The sequence below is a fragment of the Carlito syrichta genome, unplaced genomic scaffold, assembly GCF_000164805.1.
Source record: "Carlito syrichta isolate Samal-C Ts95f unplaced genomic scaffold, Tarsius_syrichta-2.0.1 Scaffold303297, whole genome shotgun sequence".
Taxonomy (NCBI): Eukaryota; Metazoa; Chordata; class Mammalia; order Primates; family Tarsiidae; genus Carlito; species Carlito syrichta.
The window spans coordinates 178,681-197,151 of NW_007247393.1; the positions used below are offsets into that span (position 1 = coordinate 178,681).

General features: G+C 34.1%; 1 protein-coding gene across 1 annotated transcript in view; it reads right to left on the reverse strand.

The window, feature by feature from the left end:
* Window positions 1-18,471, reverse strand: part of ELP4 (elongator acetyltransferase complex subunit 4) — a 235,566-nt gene that overhangs the window by 159,661 nt on the left and 57,434 nt on the right. Inside the window, exons 4-5 of the mRNA XM_008058326.1 lie at window positions 10,193-10,324; window positions 2,493-2,632 (exon numbers count right to left, since the gene is read on the reverse strand). Of these exons, the coding sequence (XP_008056517.1) occupies window positions 2,493-2,632; window positions 10,193-10,324 (272 nt within the window). The remainder of the gene's footprint in view (window positions 1-2,492; window positions 2,633-10,192; window positions 10,325-18,471) is intronic.

Genomic DNA, 18,471 nt, shown 5'->3' on the forward strand with positions numbered 1-18,471 from the left:
TCCTACCTAAAGTTTCCTGTAAAATGGGGCTAATACTACTTCTCTTGGAGGGTCGCTGGGAAACCTGAATGAGGAGCCCAAAGGGCCTGGCCTGGAATGGATATTTGACAAATGTTAATTCTCTCTCTCAGTTGTTGAATACATTTTTTAATAAATATACTTTTTGGTATAAAATAGTTCTATCCCTAAAAAATATTTTTAAAATTACATCAGTGACACCATATTATTTTTGACATAAATACACCACATTTAATACACATTGTGCTTTTATTTTCCAAAGTACTCCATGAATGGAGGCAATAAAGCTTTATTGCCAACACAGGGCTCTGAGTCAGAAGAACTGACTCTGAATTTGGGTTTCACCTTTTACTACTGGATACACCATAAGAAAGTTATTTTGACCTATCTCCCAAGCCTGTATGTGTAAGTATGTTTGGTTTAATGTGGCAAAAATTGGGAACCACTAAAATCAATATAATCATGCATACTTAATAAAAAATTAGCAATTGCCGGGCTTGGTGGCTCAGCCTGTAATCCCGTGCCTTTGGGAGGCTGAGGTGAGTGGATTGCCTGAGCCCGCGGGTTCGAGACCTGTCTGGGCAACTTGGCGAGACCTCATCTCTACAATAAATCAAAATGAGCCAGGTGTGGTAGCGTGCGCCTGTAGTTCCGGCTACTTGGAAGGTTGAGGCAGAAGGATCACCGGAGCCCAGCAGGTTGAGGCTGCGGTGGCCGGGAGTGGCCACTGCACTCCAGTCTGGGCTGATAGAGTGAGACTCCAATTCAAAAATAAATAAATAAATAAATAAACAAAATTAGCAATGTAGGTAGGGCAAGTGGTATTTCTTCCTCTCCCCAACCCTGATTTTTCACATGAGGATATTGATTTTCACTGAATTTAAATGAGTTGTCCAAGATTAACAGATTTTTAAAATTCCTTTATCAGGCTCATTTCTCCATAACACAGGAGGGTAGATAAAGGTGAAAGATACCAAAATCTTCTGAAGTAGGGAAGTAAAGGGAAAAAAAAGATTAATCTTCGTTCTATCACTTAATAATTAAACTTCAGGTAAACCACTGCTGTGAATTTCAGTATCTTCTTCTGGAAAATGAGACTACATATTTTTATAGGGCTAATACAAAGACTACACAAGATAACAATGTAAAGTGCATAGCAGTGACTGACACACAGTAATCATTCATCAATGGTGGTTATTAATGCTATGACAACATCAAAGCTCCACTCTTGCTAAATGTCAAGCCATAGGTGGGAGAACTTCATAACAAAGTGAATTTTTTTGAAACAGATTTATTTTTTATTTTTATTTTTATTTTTTTTGAGTTGGAGTCTCACTCTATCGCCCAGACTGGAGTGCGGTGGCCACTCCTGGCCACTGCGGCCTTGACCTGCTGAGCTCCGGCGATCCTTCTGCCTCAGTCTTCCAAGTAGCTGGAACTACAGGTGTGTGCTACCACGCCTGGCTAATTTTTTGATTTATTGTAGAGAAGAGGTCTCGCAAGTTGCCCAGGCGGGTCTCGAACCCACGGGCTCAGGCAATTCACTCACCTGAGCCTCCCAAAGCACAGGATTACAGGCTGAGCCACTGAGCCCGGCTTGAAACAGATTTAATAAGAGTATGTAACCTAGCCTCCACTGAATTCTCAGGTATTATTTCTGGAAGACACTTGTAGATTTTTCAATCATTTCAGTTAACAACTTCCTGCCTATTAAATCTTTATTTAATAACTCATTTCATTTTGAAAATGGTGGTTTTACAAGTGCTAAAGAAAATACAGGTAACAACCTATTCCATGGCTTATTGCAATAAAAATTCAAATTAAATATTCTTAGCACTTTATAAATTATTCAACGTCAAGGACTGTAATTTTCAGAGTTCTGCCTAAATAAAATTATTAGCAGTATAAGCATGTTAGGTTGTTTTAATATTTAAAACTCTTCACTGTAAAACTCAAACTCTTAGTTCTCAAGTCACTTATAATCATATAGATTATTTACAGCATAGTTAGAAAGCTTTCATAAATAAAATATTGGAAAACATATCCTTGTTAATTCTCTGAAAAAGCATTTACCAAAATAATTAAGCAAGCAGTATTACTTTATATAATTTTCATTGCTATTATTAGCGATATATATTTAAAGGTAACTATTTGCATTCAGGGCTGAAAGATTCTGATTTAGAACTATTCCACATTTTCTTGAAAATAAAAAGAGAAAGCATTGTAAATTTGGTATCCAGACTTCAAGTTGCAAGTTAGAGTAATAGTTTCAGGGCCGCAGAAAAGAAAAAAGAAAGCCACACATAATAAAATATTATAAAACACATGTATAATTAGGGTTATATATTATATAGAAGAATAACATTTATTATAAGTATATTTACCTTATATATATAGTCTTTCAGAAATGTCATAAACTGCATTATATTAATCTTTGGAATTAGATTTTGTTGTTATACAGGTCATTAACTCACCAGGGTTCTACTTTAAGATTTGGAAATATTTTTTCTGGAAGAAAAAATCCATGCCATTTTGAAGTTTCAATGAGTTCTTGTGGGATCCTTTTTGATGCATCATAATAGTGACCAAATCTTGAAGATGATATAGGTCCAACCTGCCAATCAAACCCATTACCACATTATTTTTTCAACCACAATTTATTTGTCCTACATGCAGCAAAACAATAATATATTTATGCATTTTAATTCTAATAATGAGTACGTGTATTTATAACACATACTTATGAAATTTCAAAGAAGCACACAACAACCTTTATTATGTTAAACTATTTATGGTTAGCAATCAACCTTTTCATCTGTTTCTTCACCCCTAGTGGTTCATTAAGTTGGACAAGAATCTAAACCTCTTTGCCTTTTTCCCCCACTATACTGTCTATTTCACTTAACAGTTCAGGTTTTCATGACAAATATGCAGTTGCTAAGAAGTCAATGAAAACTTAAGCCAAATTAATTCACTGGTGAGAGGCCCAAAAGAAACAAGCTATATATATTGAATGTATTGAACTGAGCATCATTTTAAAACCAAATTGTCACAAGACAATATATATATATATTCTATATTTCTTACAAGCTTAAGATTAAGCTTACAGCATAATATGTATTACAATACTCCAGACAGAAACAAGGCACAAGAAAAAGTGGGAGAATGTATATAAGCTACATCATAAGTTCATTCAAAATCTAGCATAATCATTAGTTCCTTGATAATTCCTTCTTTGTGTTCTATTCTATACTAATAATTTCTCTAACAAATTCCTTCTCATCAGAAACTCTAATCACTACTGACACTAAATTTATTTAAATAGGATAGTAAAAGTTTACTAACATTATCTCTTTGAATGGACTTTGGGCTAATTTCTTTCATTCAACACACTTGAAATATATATGCACCTCTAGCCAAAGTTGAACTATTAACAAATTCCATCTGGCCACAGCTTCTAATAAAAGCTCTGTTGTAATTTGATATAATTTCCACTGTCCTGAATGCTACAAAACAGATAAGTTTCAGAACATTCAACAAAACTAGATAATCCCTGTAGAAACTGAAAAACTATACATAGAATCTTATCTTATTAAGTGACAACTTTTAATTTTAGATAAGAAACACATATTTGCTTGACACTAGATATTGGCATCTAAGACTTCAAGGGTACATCTTCTTAAATGCCTACAAACGATAAGTTATATAATAACATGAAGTAACATTTTTAAGTCTAATAAAAACTCTTTTTATTACATTCAGAGCCCATGTTTGCTTAATATTTATTTTCTAAATAAAATGGCTATTCATCATTCCATAAGGTACTACTTACTTTCACTAATGAAAGAGATCTATCAATTGGCATCAATCTAATCTTTTCAATGCAATATGTACACATGTATTGTTCCCAAAACGTAATTTATCCATTTACCATGGAACTATTGACAAACAAATCATATAACTTTAAAATATGTTTCTTAAAAACAGGGTGTAAAGTTTTTAAATGTAAAGTTATTAGTCTAAAGCAATTTAAACAAGGTCTGTTCTTTGGCCTATAATCTATTCTTTATCCGGATTATAGTTCAGAATGTTTTTACTGCAATCTCTGCTAGAGCTCATCTTTTTATTGTGTAAGTCCAAGCCCCCTTAATGTTTTAGAAAGGCCTTGACTAACTGAACTTTGATCTGATGTCTTCATTGAGAAAAACACCAGGTTGCCCATTTCAGATGCAAATCCCCCTAAGGCCCAATAGAATTTAGTAAAGACAGCAAAAAAGAAAAAAACAGAAGTTTCCAGGATCCTCTTTGAGAATCCTGGGGCACGCTGGTGTCCTTAATCCATGCTGCTGCATGGATTAAGGTAGGTGATAACCTTTCCTGATTCAAAAGAATAAGCAGAGTGCCTACAAACTGGGTGGAGACTAGGATTTGGCTATAATAAAACACCATGCAATAAAAGCTTGGTCTATGTCAGAAGCCTCTCAAAAGGCCTCAATGTACCACATTCCCAGGCCTAGTAGGGAAGCTTGCAAAAGCCTACCTGAATCAAATAAGCATGAATAATCTATTTTAGCAGACCAGCCATGGGGAGAGAGAAAGAAAGAAAGACTTTTCACTTCTTTTAAGTTTAAGTTAATAAATTTATTAGGGGACTGAAGGTTCTTGAAGTCCTATGTACTCAGAGAAATATGCTAAATTGCCAAAAAGAAATGTACGCTTTTTAAATTGCCGTCTCTATTAATGTTTCTAATTACAATATTAATGTGATAGAAATCTCAGATTTGGGATGAATTAAGGCAGAAAATTGATTTCATGCTGAGACAGTTTACATCTAGAACACAAATAATTCATTAAAATGTAAAAATAAAATGGAAAGCTTTTCTCATTATAATTATTAATTTATTTAGAAATTAAGATTAGATTTGGTAGCTAAAATATTCACAAGATAGACAAGAAAATTTTATTGCTGATGAAAAACTTTAATCTTTCAATTAAAAAATAAAACTGAAAATGTATTCTAAAGGACAAAACAATTTTCCACATTTCTCTACTCAAGATATATAGCATTAACATATAGTATATAATCAGATTCTGAAACTGAAATCTTTTGAAGCCTAAAACCATATAACAAAGATTTACAATTTCCTTAAAGCAGGATATCTAAATGCTGTAAATATAACAATTATCATTATCTACCAAAGACTGTCATCAACTCCATAAAAAAAGTACATTAAAAAATATCAAACTATCATCAATAATTAGTCAGTTTACTTAGCTTGGTGAGACAGTGTTGCTTTAGTTTTACGTTATGATAACTTGCATTTCACAGTCATAAACTACCTCTCCTCTTAGAAGAGAGTAAACATTAACTATGCTAAAAGAAAATGAACTCTGATAGGGTACAAGAAGAAAACAGAGCAACAAAACAACACCATATTCCACCTCCAGTATGGAAGAGAAACAAAACTTTTAGAGAAAAGATGAACCACAAAGAGTCTAAGACTTTTTTTTAACCATTGCTACCATTTCTTGTTTCTCATTCTGGCATAACAGACAGCAAAAACCCAAACAGTTTCTAAATCACTTTGAGCCTTAGTTCAATCACTAGAAACTGGAGCTAATAATTATTTTACAAGGTTGTTGTGAGACCTGAATGCAATATTGTTATAGATACTTTGTATATCGTAAATCACTATGTAAATGTTATTATTATTATTACTGTGTTATGATTTACTAGAGAATCAGAAAATCTATCACTGTCCTTTGTAATTACATGGCCTTATTGAAAAAATGATATCTGTTGGTTATCAACACATGCACACATCTATCACAGGACTGTTGTGGCCAAACCACTAAGACAGAGAATGTAATATAATAAAGACCCAACAGTGCCATGAATTGCTGGAGCCATTGTAGGCCATGGATTAGAGCTCTACAATACTGAAAACACTGAGTCTCAGAATATACTATAGGCTAGCAATTTGTGGATGAGGCAGAAATAAGGGTGGATAATTCGACGGTGAAGAAGAATGCATGACCACCTTGGAGAGAATATAAGAATCACATACTGAGGTCAGTATGATGGCTCACATCTGTAACCTCAGCACTTTGGGAGGGAGGCTAAGGCAGTAGGATCACTTGAGGCCAGGAGCTCAGAACCAACTTGGGTAACATAGTAAGATCCTGCCTCTACCACAAAAAAATTAAATTAAATTAAATTAAAAATGTATATCACTTGGTGAGGGAAGGAGGCTACTTCCAATAGAATGAAGCAGTTTTTTACACTTCACTGAGCTATTGTGACTGATTTACGGGTGCATATTCTTATCTTTTTTTGCATTCCCTAAGTGGCAACATGACTACACTCTTAGGACCTGGTGACAACTCATTTGAAAAGGCATCTCTGATGATCAACACATCCAGTATTGAAGTACTTATTTAATCTTAAACTATTTACATGGGACTGTATTTTGTCCCATGTAAAAATTTTTGTTTTGTTAAACTGAGAATGGCAAAGTAAGGTCTAGGTTTAGAAAGCAGATGATGAGTGATCACCAAAGCCGATCAGTCTTGGCCAATCATTAGATGTAAAACTTACCATGACAGGCAAATATACATGCCGGAGACATTTCAAAGAAAAGCAAAGAAGCCAGAAGATGATTCTATTTTCTAAACTTGAAATAACTCGCTGTAAATATAAGCAAACTTAAGTTGGACCATTGGTATTTTAAATAAGCTGTCATTTTATTCATATTAATTAATGCAACTTAGCTCAGTCTCATATTTCATTTGCATAGTATATATTTTATTCATTCGTGCATCCAGTAAATAAGCACTGAGCATCTGTTACATGCCAGTAAAACCAAATATTCAAAGTCTCTTCCTTCTACTGAGCTCAGCCTCTAGTAGAGACAGATAATAATAAGATAAATATGCTACCTGCTCGATTTAATAATGATAAGTGCTTTGAGGAAAAATAGAGCCATGAAAGGAGATGATAGTTGTTTTATTTTATACAGTGATAAAGGAAGTCACTTCTGATAAAGTATGATTTTAGTAGAGACATGAAAAAAATGAGAGAATAAGTAATCTGGAGAAGATCATTGTAAGACGAGCACAATTTTCAAAACATTAAAGCTTTAAACCTTGAAAACCGAGCACTGGATTTATTTAAGATGCAAACCTGAGGAAGTTTACCCCATAGATTACTAAGGCAATGACAGGTACACCAGACTCTACGAGGAAGAATAAAATAAGCACTACTTGCTGTGGCAGGAATAGCATCTATGGTTGTAATTTATAAAGAAACAACGTACTTTAAAAGAAACAAAGGATTTTCTCCCCAACTCTAAAAAGATTTCATAACAAGCAATAAGAAATAAGGCCTAAAGTTTTAGTTGCTTGCCATTTCGCTAACAATTTCTCTGGAAGAATGTTAATGACTAATGAAAAGATCAGAATCTAGCTGAGAAGAGAGCAAAAAAAAGGAAATAGAAGATATGAGTTTATGTCTGATAATCTCAAACTGGGTTGGTTTACTATCTTTACAAAGAAGCTGCATTTAACTTAGAGCTCATTATTGATTCAGAATACAGTGGTAAAAAATTTAGAATGCAGTCACTCTTCACAAAAAGAGTCACCATTAAACCCAGTCACTTAAATGAATTTGCCAGATCGAAGACAAGAAGTTCTTCGCCATCAGGGCTCTCAAGTGCTAGTTGTACGTCTCTTGTCTTTTTTAATCTCTGTCACTCAACTCACATGTTCCTAAAATGACTAACTACATTTATTCTGGCTTCTTATACTCAGTTCTCAATCACATCTGAGTCAGGTTATGACTGTAACAACTTCTGATTACACACAGTTTCCTTTGATTTTTTGATGCAAATATTTAGTATTGTACTGTTCAGCTATATCATAATTTATTTAACTACTTGTTTACTGATGGACATTTAGGTTCAATCTTTTGCTATTAAAAATACGTAGCATAAATAGTTCATAAGTTCCATTTTACATTTGAGTAAATGCGTTTATGATGTAAATCTCCCAAAGAATCAAAAGGTATATGTTTTTATAATTTTTCAGGATATTACCAAACTAGTCCCCTCAGAAGTTGTATTCTACTAGTAAAGTCTGAGGGTACTATTTTCCCACATCCTTGTGTTACCAGACATTTTAGATCACTGGTAATTTGATAAGAAAAAAGATGACAGATGAGTGTAGTTTTCATTTTTCATTTATCTTATTAAAACAAATTGGGCATCTGTTTTTATGTGTTTAAAAGCCATTTAAATTTCCTTTTCATATTCATTTTAGAAATTCTTTGCATACAAAGCAAATTAGTCCTTATTCTATGGCATGAGTTGCAAATATTCTTTCTTCAGTTTGCAGTTTGTTCAGTAATTTAAATCACAGTTTAAAAATCACCCTATTCAACTAGTTTTCATACCTTAATTACAACAATTCGTCATTGCTTAATAGACACTGATTACATGTTTTATACCTGGTACACAGCTGATGCTTAATCAGTATTTGCTGACCAAATGAATAAATACATTTATTATTCACTAAATATTTATCGATTATATGGGCCATAATATGGATGCTGAAGATACAAGAGAATATGACCAATTAACTACAAAGCACTTCTGAAGTGCTATGAAGAGAATAAGAAAGTAGATAATTATGTATGGAAAGCTAGATTAGGTAGTAATATTTGCACCTGAAGAAGGGTGAGCTGGTGAATCAGAGAAATGCATCACTAGCAGAAATAAAAGCAATTCGCAAGGAGCAGTTCTCATAGGATGGGTGCATACAGTTTTTCATACACACAGGGGAATAAGCCAAAAAGGTGAGCCTGGGTTACATTGTGAAGACTCTATACACCATCTTAAGAAGTTTATATCTCATGCTGCAAACTTATATTAGCAAACAGGTTTTGTCTCACATACTAACTTTTATGAATGGTGGCAACCACCCAGGACATTCTGCAGAGAAGAATTCTAAGGCTGTGTTTGAGCTTGGCAGGAGGAGGCTATGACTGAGAGTCCACCATACATTTAGCAGAGGGCAGTGGAAATAGAAAGCCCAATGAGGCATGTGAAGTTAAAGAGCAGCATAAACATATTTCTGTCCTTGGAAAAGACAACACTGATGTCAATGTGGAAGTCTAGAGAAGGATGGACTATGCAAATGATGTTTTATTCAGATTAGCATCCTCCTCTCTTTTCTATCAGTAAGACCTTGTCTAATAGACATTAAATAACAAATTCTGAAAAGTGAATGAAGTGAGCAATCAAATAAGGGAGCAAGTAAGTCAGCAGAGTCTTCACCAGGAGCAAAGTCCATGAGCTTGTGTGGACAGAGGTACTGACATCTGTTTTGACTGCTCAGAAAACTTCTCGTCATTTGCTGTCTCTTATTCTATTCTGGATAGGTGAAATGATCAGACAGATGAGTTTGAAAATTTAAAGACTCAAAATATGCAGAAATAAAAATGGTAGTTCCAAAGAACCACCACTGACATTGAATATTTATAGAGAGCCAAGCTGAACAGAAAGGGCTTCATTAGTTCACTTAACTCTGGCTTTCAACCCCAGAATAAAGGATTTTACATGAAGATTATAAAAGAAATGAAATAATCTATTTTGGTAAAAAAAACAGTTTGCCATACCTCTATTTTTAAGAAATATGTCACCTTGATCAAATACTCTATAAATAAAAGACATAATTATTTAAATAAACAAATACACTCTATTTAACGAATAATATTGGGCCAGGCTCGGTGGCACAACCTGTAATCCCAGCACTTTGGGAGGCTAGGTGAGTGGATTGCCTGAGCCTGCAGGTTCGAGACCAACCTGGGCAACTTGGCAAGACCTTGTCTCTACAAAAAATTAAAAATTAGCTGGGCGTGGTAGTGTGTACCTGCAGTTTCAGTTACTTGGAAGGCTGAGGCAGAAGGTTTGCTGGAGCCCAGCAGGTCAACGCTGGGATGGCTGTGAGTGTGCCACTGCACCCCAGCCTGGGCTAAAGAGTGAGATTCCAACTCAAAAAAAAAAAAAAAGAATAATATTGTACTGCATTTCAAGAATAATAGATATGCCACAGAGAGTCTCTAAAATAAAAGCAAGTGCATTTGCAAATTTGAGAACTAGCTTATATGTTGACTTGCCTCCATCTTGGGTAATAACTGGTAACGCCAAGCTATTTTCATCTTCATATCAGATTCTGGTGTTTTATGACTATATGCATCTTCATCAAATTCTTTTTTACAGTTATCATCAAGTAATGGTGCTGGAAGTTCCTAAGAAAAGAGAAGAACACATTATTGGACATCTGTGGTAAATAGTACAATTTTCTTAAATCACATTGGCAACACTAGAACTTTCTAATGTATTTAAAATTGATGCCCAAAGTTGATTTAAGCATAAACTCATAACAATATAGACATTTCTAAAATAGAGAAAAAGGGTACAATATCAAACGTGAAGTTTAATTTTTTAGAATGAGCTAGAATTTAAAGAAAAATTCAAATTTCTATATTTACAAAAAGTCAATTGCTATTCCAACAAGAGGCTATGCTCATTTAAAAATTTTTTTATACTAAGAGCAAAGTCTGAGCCAGGCTCGGTGGCTCAGCCTGTAATCCCGTGCCTTTGGGAGGCTGAGGTGAGTGGATGGCCTGAGCCCGCGGGTTCGAGACCCGCCTGGGCAGGCGAGACCTCATCTCTACAAAAAAAAAAAAAAAATCAGCCGGGCGTGATAGCGTATGCCTGTAATTCTGGCTACTCGGAAGGCTGAGGCGGAAGGATCGCCAGAGCCCAGCAGGCGAGGCTGCGGTGGCCGGGAGCGGCCACAGCACTCCAGTCTGGGCGACAGAGTGAGACTCCAACTCAAAAAAAAAAAAAAAAAAAAAAGAGCAAAGTCTGGAATTAGCACCTACGTATTACATGTAATTATTGTTATGTATGCCACAAGATAAAAATAAAGCATGTGCGCAATCTATTTACTGGCTTGTATTTCTAGAATTCAAGAAAGTCATTCACCGAAATAATGAGTAAAGTAACAACTAAGAATTAAGACATTTATTGTACTCATATCAAATGCTAGTTTTGCATCAAAAGCTTGTCTCTTCTTTAACAATGAAGATAGAATTTAAAATCTTATTACATATCTGAAGAGACTCTAAATTCTAATTTATTAATTTTGGAATGTAACCTACTGATTGACTACAAAAAACAGAAAACATTTTTGTGAAGAGGCAGGACAGAAATAATTCAAATAAAAAAAGTATACAAGTTTCTTAAAGAAGTACATGAAATAATTTGTTTTATTTTACTATTAGAATCATAAAGAGTGTGGCACTTGGTAAATAATCTTGTGCTGTTATAAATCAGTCTAACTTGCACTTTTACTTTTCAAGATCAAGTTTACTTATGTTTAGAATCATGTCAACTAATAAGCTAAAAAACACATTAACTATCATACATTTTAGTCCCCTCCTAAAACAACTCAAAGTGAACTCACATTATATTTTATGCCAATATTAGGAACTAGCTAAATCTTTTAAGCTCTGAATTCATCATTCCTAGCAAAGCATTAATATTTTACTATAAAGTAACTTCTTTTTCCAGTGGAAATAAGTATGTGTGAGGGAGAATTGTGTAACGCAGCATTGTGGTTACAAGTTTGAATTCTGGGTTCAAGTCCTGACTTCACTCTAGCAGATGTGTCTGGATTACCTTGACCACCTCTCTACGTCTCCAATCATCATTTGGAAAATGGAGATAACAATATTTAATTCAATGGTTTACTGTAAAGAATAAGTAAGTAAAGTACAGAGAACATTGTTTGCTACATATTAAGAATCTAATAAATGTATGACTATGAGATGTTAGTCAAGTAATTGTTTAACCATTACTCAGAGCTAAACATTTTGTATTGTCAATATTGGGCAATATTTAGTATAAAATATTTGGATTAACATATTTTTCAAATCCAGGGACACTTAGTAATAGTTATGACAAAGGTTAACTACAACCCAATAATAAAAACAACAACATTTGAAACATTCATTTTTTTTACAATAGAGATGGAATATAAATATTTTTAACTTTATCATATTGTCTATTATTTAAAATATGATGATTTAAAAAAATGTTCTTACATGAATATGTATAGTATTAAAGAAATAGCCCTAAAATAAAATATTAAAGATTTCTTAATATGGCTAAAATATCTAAATAACATGAGATTATAAAAAAAATAGGTAAGCATTTCCTCATTCATCTTATTAAATATGTATCTACTTCCATAGTAGATGTTCCACCATATTAAAAATTTCTTATGCATCATGAAAATTATAATGACCTCATGTTAATATTGATAAAACAGACACTAATTTTCTTAAAGATGAAAATATTCAAAAAATGGACAGAAAGTACACTTGAGCAATTATGTCCATGTAAAGGTTATGTTTTCTATTAGATGTATATTTGTAACTGATATGTAATTCATGTAACATAAAGTTCACCACTTTAAAGTATAAAATTAAGGTATAAAGTATAAAATTCAGTGATACCCAGAGTTTGGATGGGTGCACCACTAATTCCAGAGCGTTTGCATCAGTCACACAAGAAACTCCATACCCCTTCAGCAGTCACTCCACATGCTCCCCTCCCCTAGCCTCTAGCAACAACTTATCTGCTTTCTCTTTCCATGGATTAATCTACTCTGGACATTTCCTCTAAATTGAATCATACAATGTGAGCTTTTATGTCTGGTTTATTTCACTGAGCGTAATGTTTTCAATGTTCATCTATGTTGTAGCATGAATCAGTGCATTTCATTCTTTATGGCCAAATAATCTTCCACTGTATGGAAAAGCCACATTTTGTGTATCTGCTCATCACTTGATAGACATATGGATAATTTCCATATTTTACCTATTATGAATAGTGTTGCTATAAATAAATGCACAGTTTTTTGTGTGAACATATTTTCAATTCTCTTAGGTATATACCTAGGAGGGGAATTGCTGGATCATGGAGTAACTCTATGTTTAACTATCTAGGAGCTACTAAAATGCTTTCCACAGTGGCTGCACCACTTTACATTCTGATCAACAACAATTTCTCCACATTCTCACCAACAATTGTCATCATTATTATTTTTAATAGCTATCCCAGTGGGAGTGTAGTGATATCTCAATGTCGTTTGAACTTGCATTTTCCTAATGACAATGACATTGAGTATCATTTAATTGTTGGGGTTTGGTCATTTGTATATCTTCTTTGGAAATATGACTATCATGTCCTTATCCCATTTTTTAATTGGGTTGTTAATCTCTTTGTTGAGTTGTAAAGTTCCTTTATTTATTTTGGATAGCAGAAATGATCAGATGTACTCTTTGCAAATATTTTCTTCCATTCTGTGGATTGTCATTTCAATGTCTTTGCAGTCCTTTGACACGCAAACGTTTTTAATTTTGATGAAACTCAATTTATCTGCTTTTTCTTTTGTTGCTTGCATTTCAGGTATCATATTAAAGAAAGTGCTACCTAAATCCAAGGTTGTAAAGATTTATACCTTTTTTTCCTTCTAAGAGTCTCTATTTTCACATTTAAGTCTCTGATACATCTAAAGTGAATTTTTGGTAAGCATAATATCTAAAGTAAATTTAAATATAATATCTAAAGTAAATTTTGTGTTAAGTATAAGGGAGGGTTTTTTACATTTTTTTAGAAGACTAGAATATCAGTTATGTTGAAATTATTATTTATTGAGCACTTACTGTGTGTGTGGATATAGAAGTGGACAAATTTAGTCACAACAAGAGGACACATATACAGTGTTTGTCCTATTCAATGCATTTTTCTGAGTGCTTTACATATGCTAATTCAGTGTTCACATAAATTTACGAGGTAGGTACTATTATTATCTTCATTTTATGTAATGGGGCACTGAAACATAAAGAGGTTAAGTAACTTGTCCAAGGCCACAGAGATAGTAAAACATGGAGCTGGAAATTTGAAGCTGGGTAACCACCAGACTATATTGCTTTGGTCATTCTAAGTGGGGAGTAAAACAATAAACAAATAAATATGATAAGTCACAGAATAATAAATTAAAAAAAGTAGAGGTGGGTAAGAAGACAGAAGTTCTATTTTAATAAAAGTAGTAAGGAATGGCTTCTTGATTAGGTCAAAACTAAGGGAGATAATTCTATACACAGTTCATTGACATTCTATATAATATACTACTATAAATATTTCTCACATAGAAAGGTACCATCTATGGAAGTATATAATTAATAACCTTTCAGAAATATATCTCTGCTATTCCCCAGATCATGATAGAGTAGAAAGAGCACTACTGTTAAATACTCAGGTATGCAAAGGATCCAAGGATCTGTAGTTTAATCTTGCTTCATTCTTCATACATGTATACACGACCTATGCTACAGTACCAAAGTGGGTGTATAAAAGGGGCCTGGGTGATCTTTACACTCCATCTTTTCAGAAGGCTTTCTCCTCCCTGACTCTCCATTTCACTCTCACCTGTGCCAAACATCCTGGTATTTGGTCATACGCAGCTTCACATCCATCTTCATGTCTTGTTACTTATAATCTCATCTTTTCATCAAGACTGTAAGTTTCTTGAGGATTATATGGTAATATATACTCTTTTTGTACTCTTATAAAACCAGTACTAGAACAAGTACAAAGAAGATACACAATAGATACTTATTGAACTAAACCACAGAAACTTCCTACACGAATTTCAGTGGGTCAAGATTGTGTTATTCTCCAGGAAATTAATAGCACAGCTTTCTTTCAGCTCCTTGCTTCATGTGCGAATCTTGCTCTATCCCTATTAAGTTGTAATTCCTTATCAGCACAAGTGAGAATTCCATGTTTTCTATTTAGTATAGTATCTTACTGCAAAACATCCAAGTTGTAGTTCATTTCATAATCTTGAAAAATATAAAAAACCTTTGAGTAGCATATTTTGGTACATTTTTAAAAAGAATAAATGATTTTAAAAAATAATTTCAAGCAATGCAGAGAAGTACAAAGAAGAATGAACAATGAAGGAAATGTACTTTAAAACCAGTTACCATTTCCCAACCATTAGACAGGCAAGCAAAGAAACAAAACATGTAACAACACCAATATTGTCAAGAGAGTGGAGAAACAGAGTCTCATTCACTGCTGTAAGCAGCTAACAGTTTATTAGTTTTACTGCCATAAAACCACCTTGGAGAACAACTTGGAAAAATGTCAGCTAAAATGTGCATATCCTACCAACCAAGCCCCAAGAGAAGATGTCATACACATGTCACATATCAAGAGACACAAAATCATCATTGAGCATCTTACTAATAAAACAACAAGTAAATTAATTACTTATCAATAGATTAGTAAACTGTTATATAAACATAAAGTAGAATAAAGTGACCAGATCTAGAAAATAATGTTGAATGAAAAATCATGTTGAGTGACATAAACAATATGACAGTCTTTATGCAAATACTTAAAACTCACAAAGTGCATGTAGAAACATATATGTTTTAAAAGTATATAAATATAGTCTGGAAGGATATATATATGAAACCTTTTATTACAGTTGGGGAAAGAAGAAAGAAAAAAGGAGAAATATAAAGGGAAACAAAGGAGACCTCAATTACCAACTTCAGCTGGGTGCAATTCCAGCTTCTAGGGAGGTCAAAGTAGGAGGATGACTTGAGTCCAGGAGTTCAAGACCAGCTTAAGTAACATAGCGAGATCTTGTCTATACAAAAAGTAAAAAAATTTTAGCTAGGTGTGGTGGCACATGCCTGTAGTCCCAGCTACCTGGGAGACTGAGATAATGGAAGGATTGCCTGAGCTCAGAAGGCCGAGGCCGCAGTGCCTTCAGCCTGGGCAACAGAGTGAGACTCCGATTAAAAACGAACAACGTTGATATTCTGTTGTTTTATTAAAAAATATGTTTGCGCATACATATCAAATATAAATGATAAAATGCTTTTTATTAATTCTGACTGGTATACATTACATTACAGTCTAAATTTCTCTATTTTTTTAAACATATCTTTTCACAAAAAAGTAAAAAGCTAAAAAAAATTAAGCAGAGCCAGTATTCTCCCCCAATAATCTTTGTAACATTAAGCAAACAACATTCCTAGCTTATACTTATGTGGATACGTTAGACAAAAATATGGACATAAGAGTGGCATTACGTAATAAAATGGTGTCAATAATGAAAGATTGACACTTTAAAGAAAAAAGAAAAAATGAAGTAAAACTATAACAACTGTTGAACTGGTCACGAGTCTTTACTTGGAAAGACATTATCTTTAACATAATCTCCGCTAAGACAAATGTGATCACAGAGCATGCTAAGAAGCTGGTGTCACTGTGCTCCTTTTTGTTTCAGGCTTCAGCAAAATCAATTCCTCTTTCCTTCTCCCCTTCTATGAAAAAACGAGAACATTCGCACTTACTTTTTCTCATTTCGTCTCCCTCGAGCTAGGTTTTTCCCCTATTATTTCAATAGAGTCAAGGTTTATACCATTTTCCATCCTAGCCTGCAACCAGAAAGAATTGTTTGGTTTAGGTGATCTTTTTTCTTTTTTTTAAAGTGTCTTCTCCATTGATCCTTTTATCACAGCTCCACCGTGCTTGAGTGAGCTTAATTGGTAGCTGCACACACTTACCAGTGTCGGGAAAGTACTAGGCTAGAGGGTGAACAAAGTAAACCAAGACCTCGGTTTCATGGAGGAACAATCTAGAAGGGCAGTGACATGAACTCTGAAGGAAAACAAGGCAATGAATACAGAGAAATAGGGAGAGGTGTTACTTTCAATGAGGTAGACAAGGAAGTTCTCCTTGGTGAGGTCAACAAACTCTATTTCCTATTACATTTTTCAAGAGAGGTCATGGAGTTCTTTCATGTTTAAAAATATGGTATGTTTCTGTAAATACTAGAATAACATTTTGGTTGTATATCATATTTCACAATACTTCCAGTAGCTTAGAACTAGGCAGCAGTGCTCTACTGTGGGCAAAGAATGCTGCTGTAGAGAAGCCTGAAATTTTTCACCCTCGTAGACGACTTGCTTTTTCTGCTTGAACACTTGAATAAGTCTTGCCTCAACAACTTAGATATGTCTGCATCCACGGCTTTGTATCATTTCCTCCACAGACTGGATGCATTCTTCAGCTGAAGTGTCTTTTTTCTTAATTTCAAGTAAAATGTCTTTTGTCTCTCGCATTTAAAACTATTTTTCTTTTCCATATTAAAATATAATTTATTCTTGTTGATATAACGAATGATAGGTGTAACAATGACAGCTGTTAAACCATACACAGTAAATAATTTAATATATTAGATAAATAAATACATTTTTCCCATCTTCTAGACCAGCACTGACCAAGAGAACTTTCTATGATGGATATATTATACACCTGCACCATTCAATATAGTAGTCATTATTTACTTAACATTTATTTACTTTTATTAAATAAAAAAATTCCACATTGCAATTCTATTCTAACTTAATGCTTTAATCTGTTTTCTCTAATTTCAGTGAGGCTATCACAAGCCTGTTCCTTGCTGCCACTTTATCGGATAATGAAGCTAAGTCAACTTGTATTTTTAATTATGCAATTATCCTTTTTATCTCCTTAGGTTGTATCATTTCATATTGGTGCTTTTATTGAACTCATGTTCTTATTAAACTCTTCTATCAATTTCTTATGGAGAAATTTCCTTCTGTTCTTGGGTTATGCTTTCCTTCAGGTTGAGTTTGTTTCCTCTTCTTTTTGAGTTGAGAGTCTCACTCTGTCACCCAGGCTGGTGTGCAGTGACAGGATCATGGCTCACCACAGCCTTCACCTCTTGGGCTCAGGTGATCCTTCTGCCTGTCTGCCGAGTAGCTGTGATGACAGGCGTATGCCATCACGCCTGGCTAATTTTAAAAAATTTTTGTAGAGATGAGGTCTCGCGATGTGCCCAGGGTGGTCACAAACTCCTGGGCTCAAGTGATCCTCCCACCTCAGATTCCCAGAGTGCTGGGATTATAGGCGTGAGCCACTGCATCCGGCCCAGTTTTCTGTTTCCTACTAGTTTGATGGCTGAGTATTTTGGTATTCATTCATTTTTCTGTAGCTTCAGGCTATGAGAGTTCAGGCAAAGTTAAATATAACCATTTTTAGAAGACCTGGGCTCTTTATTCTCTTGTGAAACTTCATGAAATGCAGATTCCTGTATTCACATCGCTTGGTTCTGTGAGCATTCTATTCCCATTCAGGAAGTGAGGTTTCAGATGAAATCCCCAAATCAGTGTGACATTTGAAAACATTTTAGTTTGAGGTCATCAGCCCTAATTAATTCTTTTTTTTTTTTTGAGTTGGAGTCTCACTCAGTCGCCCAGACTGGAGTGCAGTG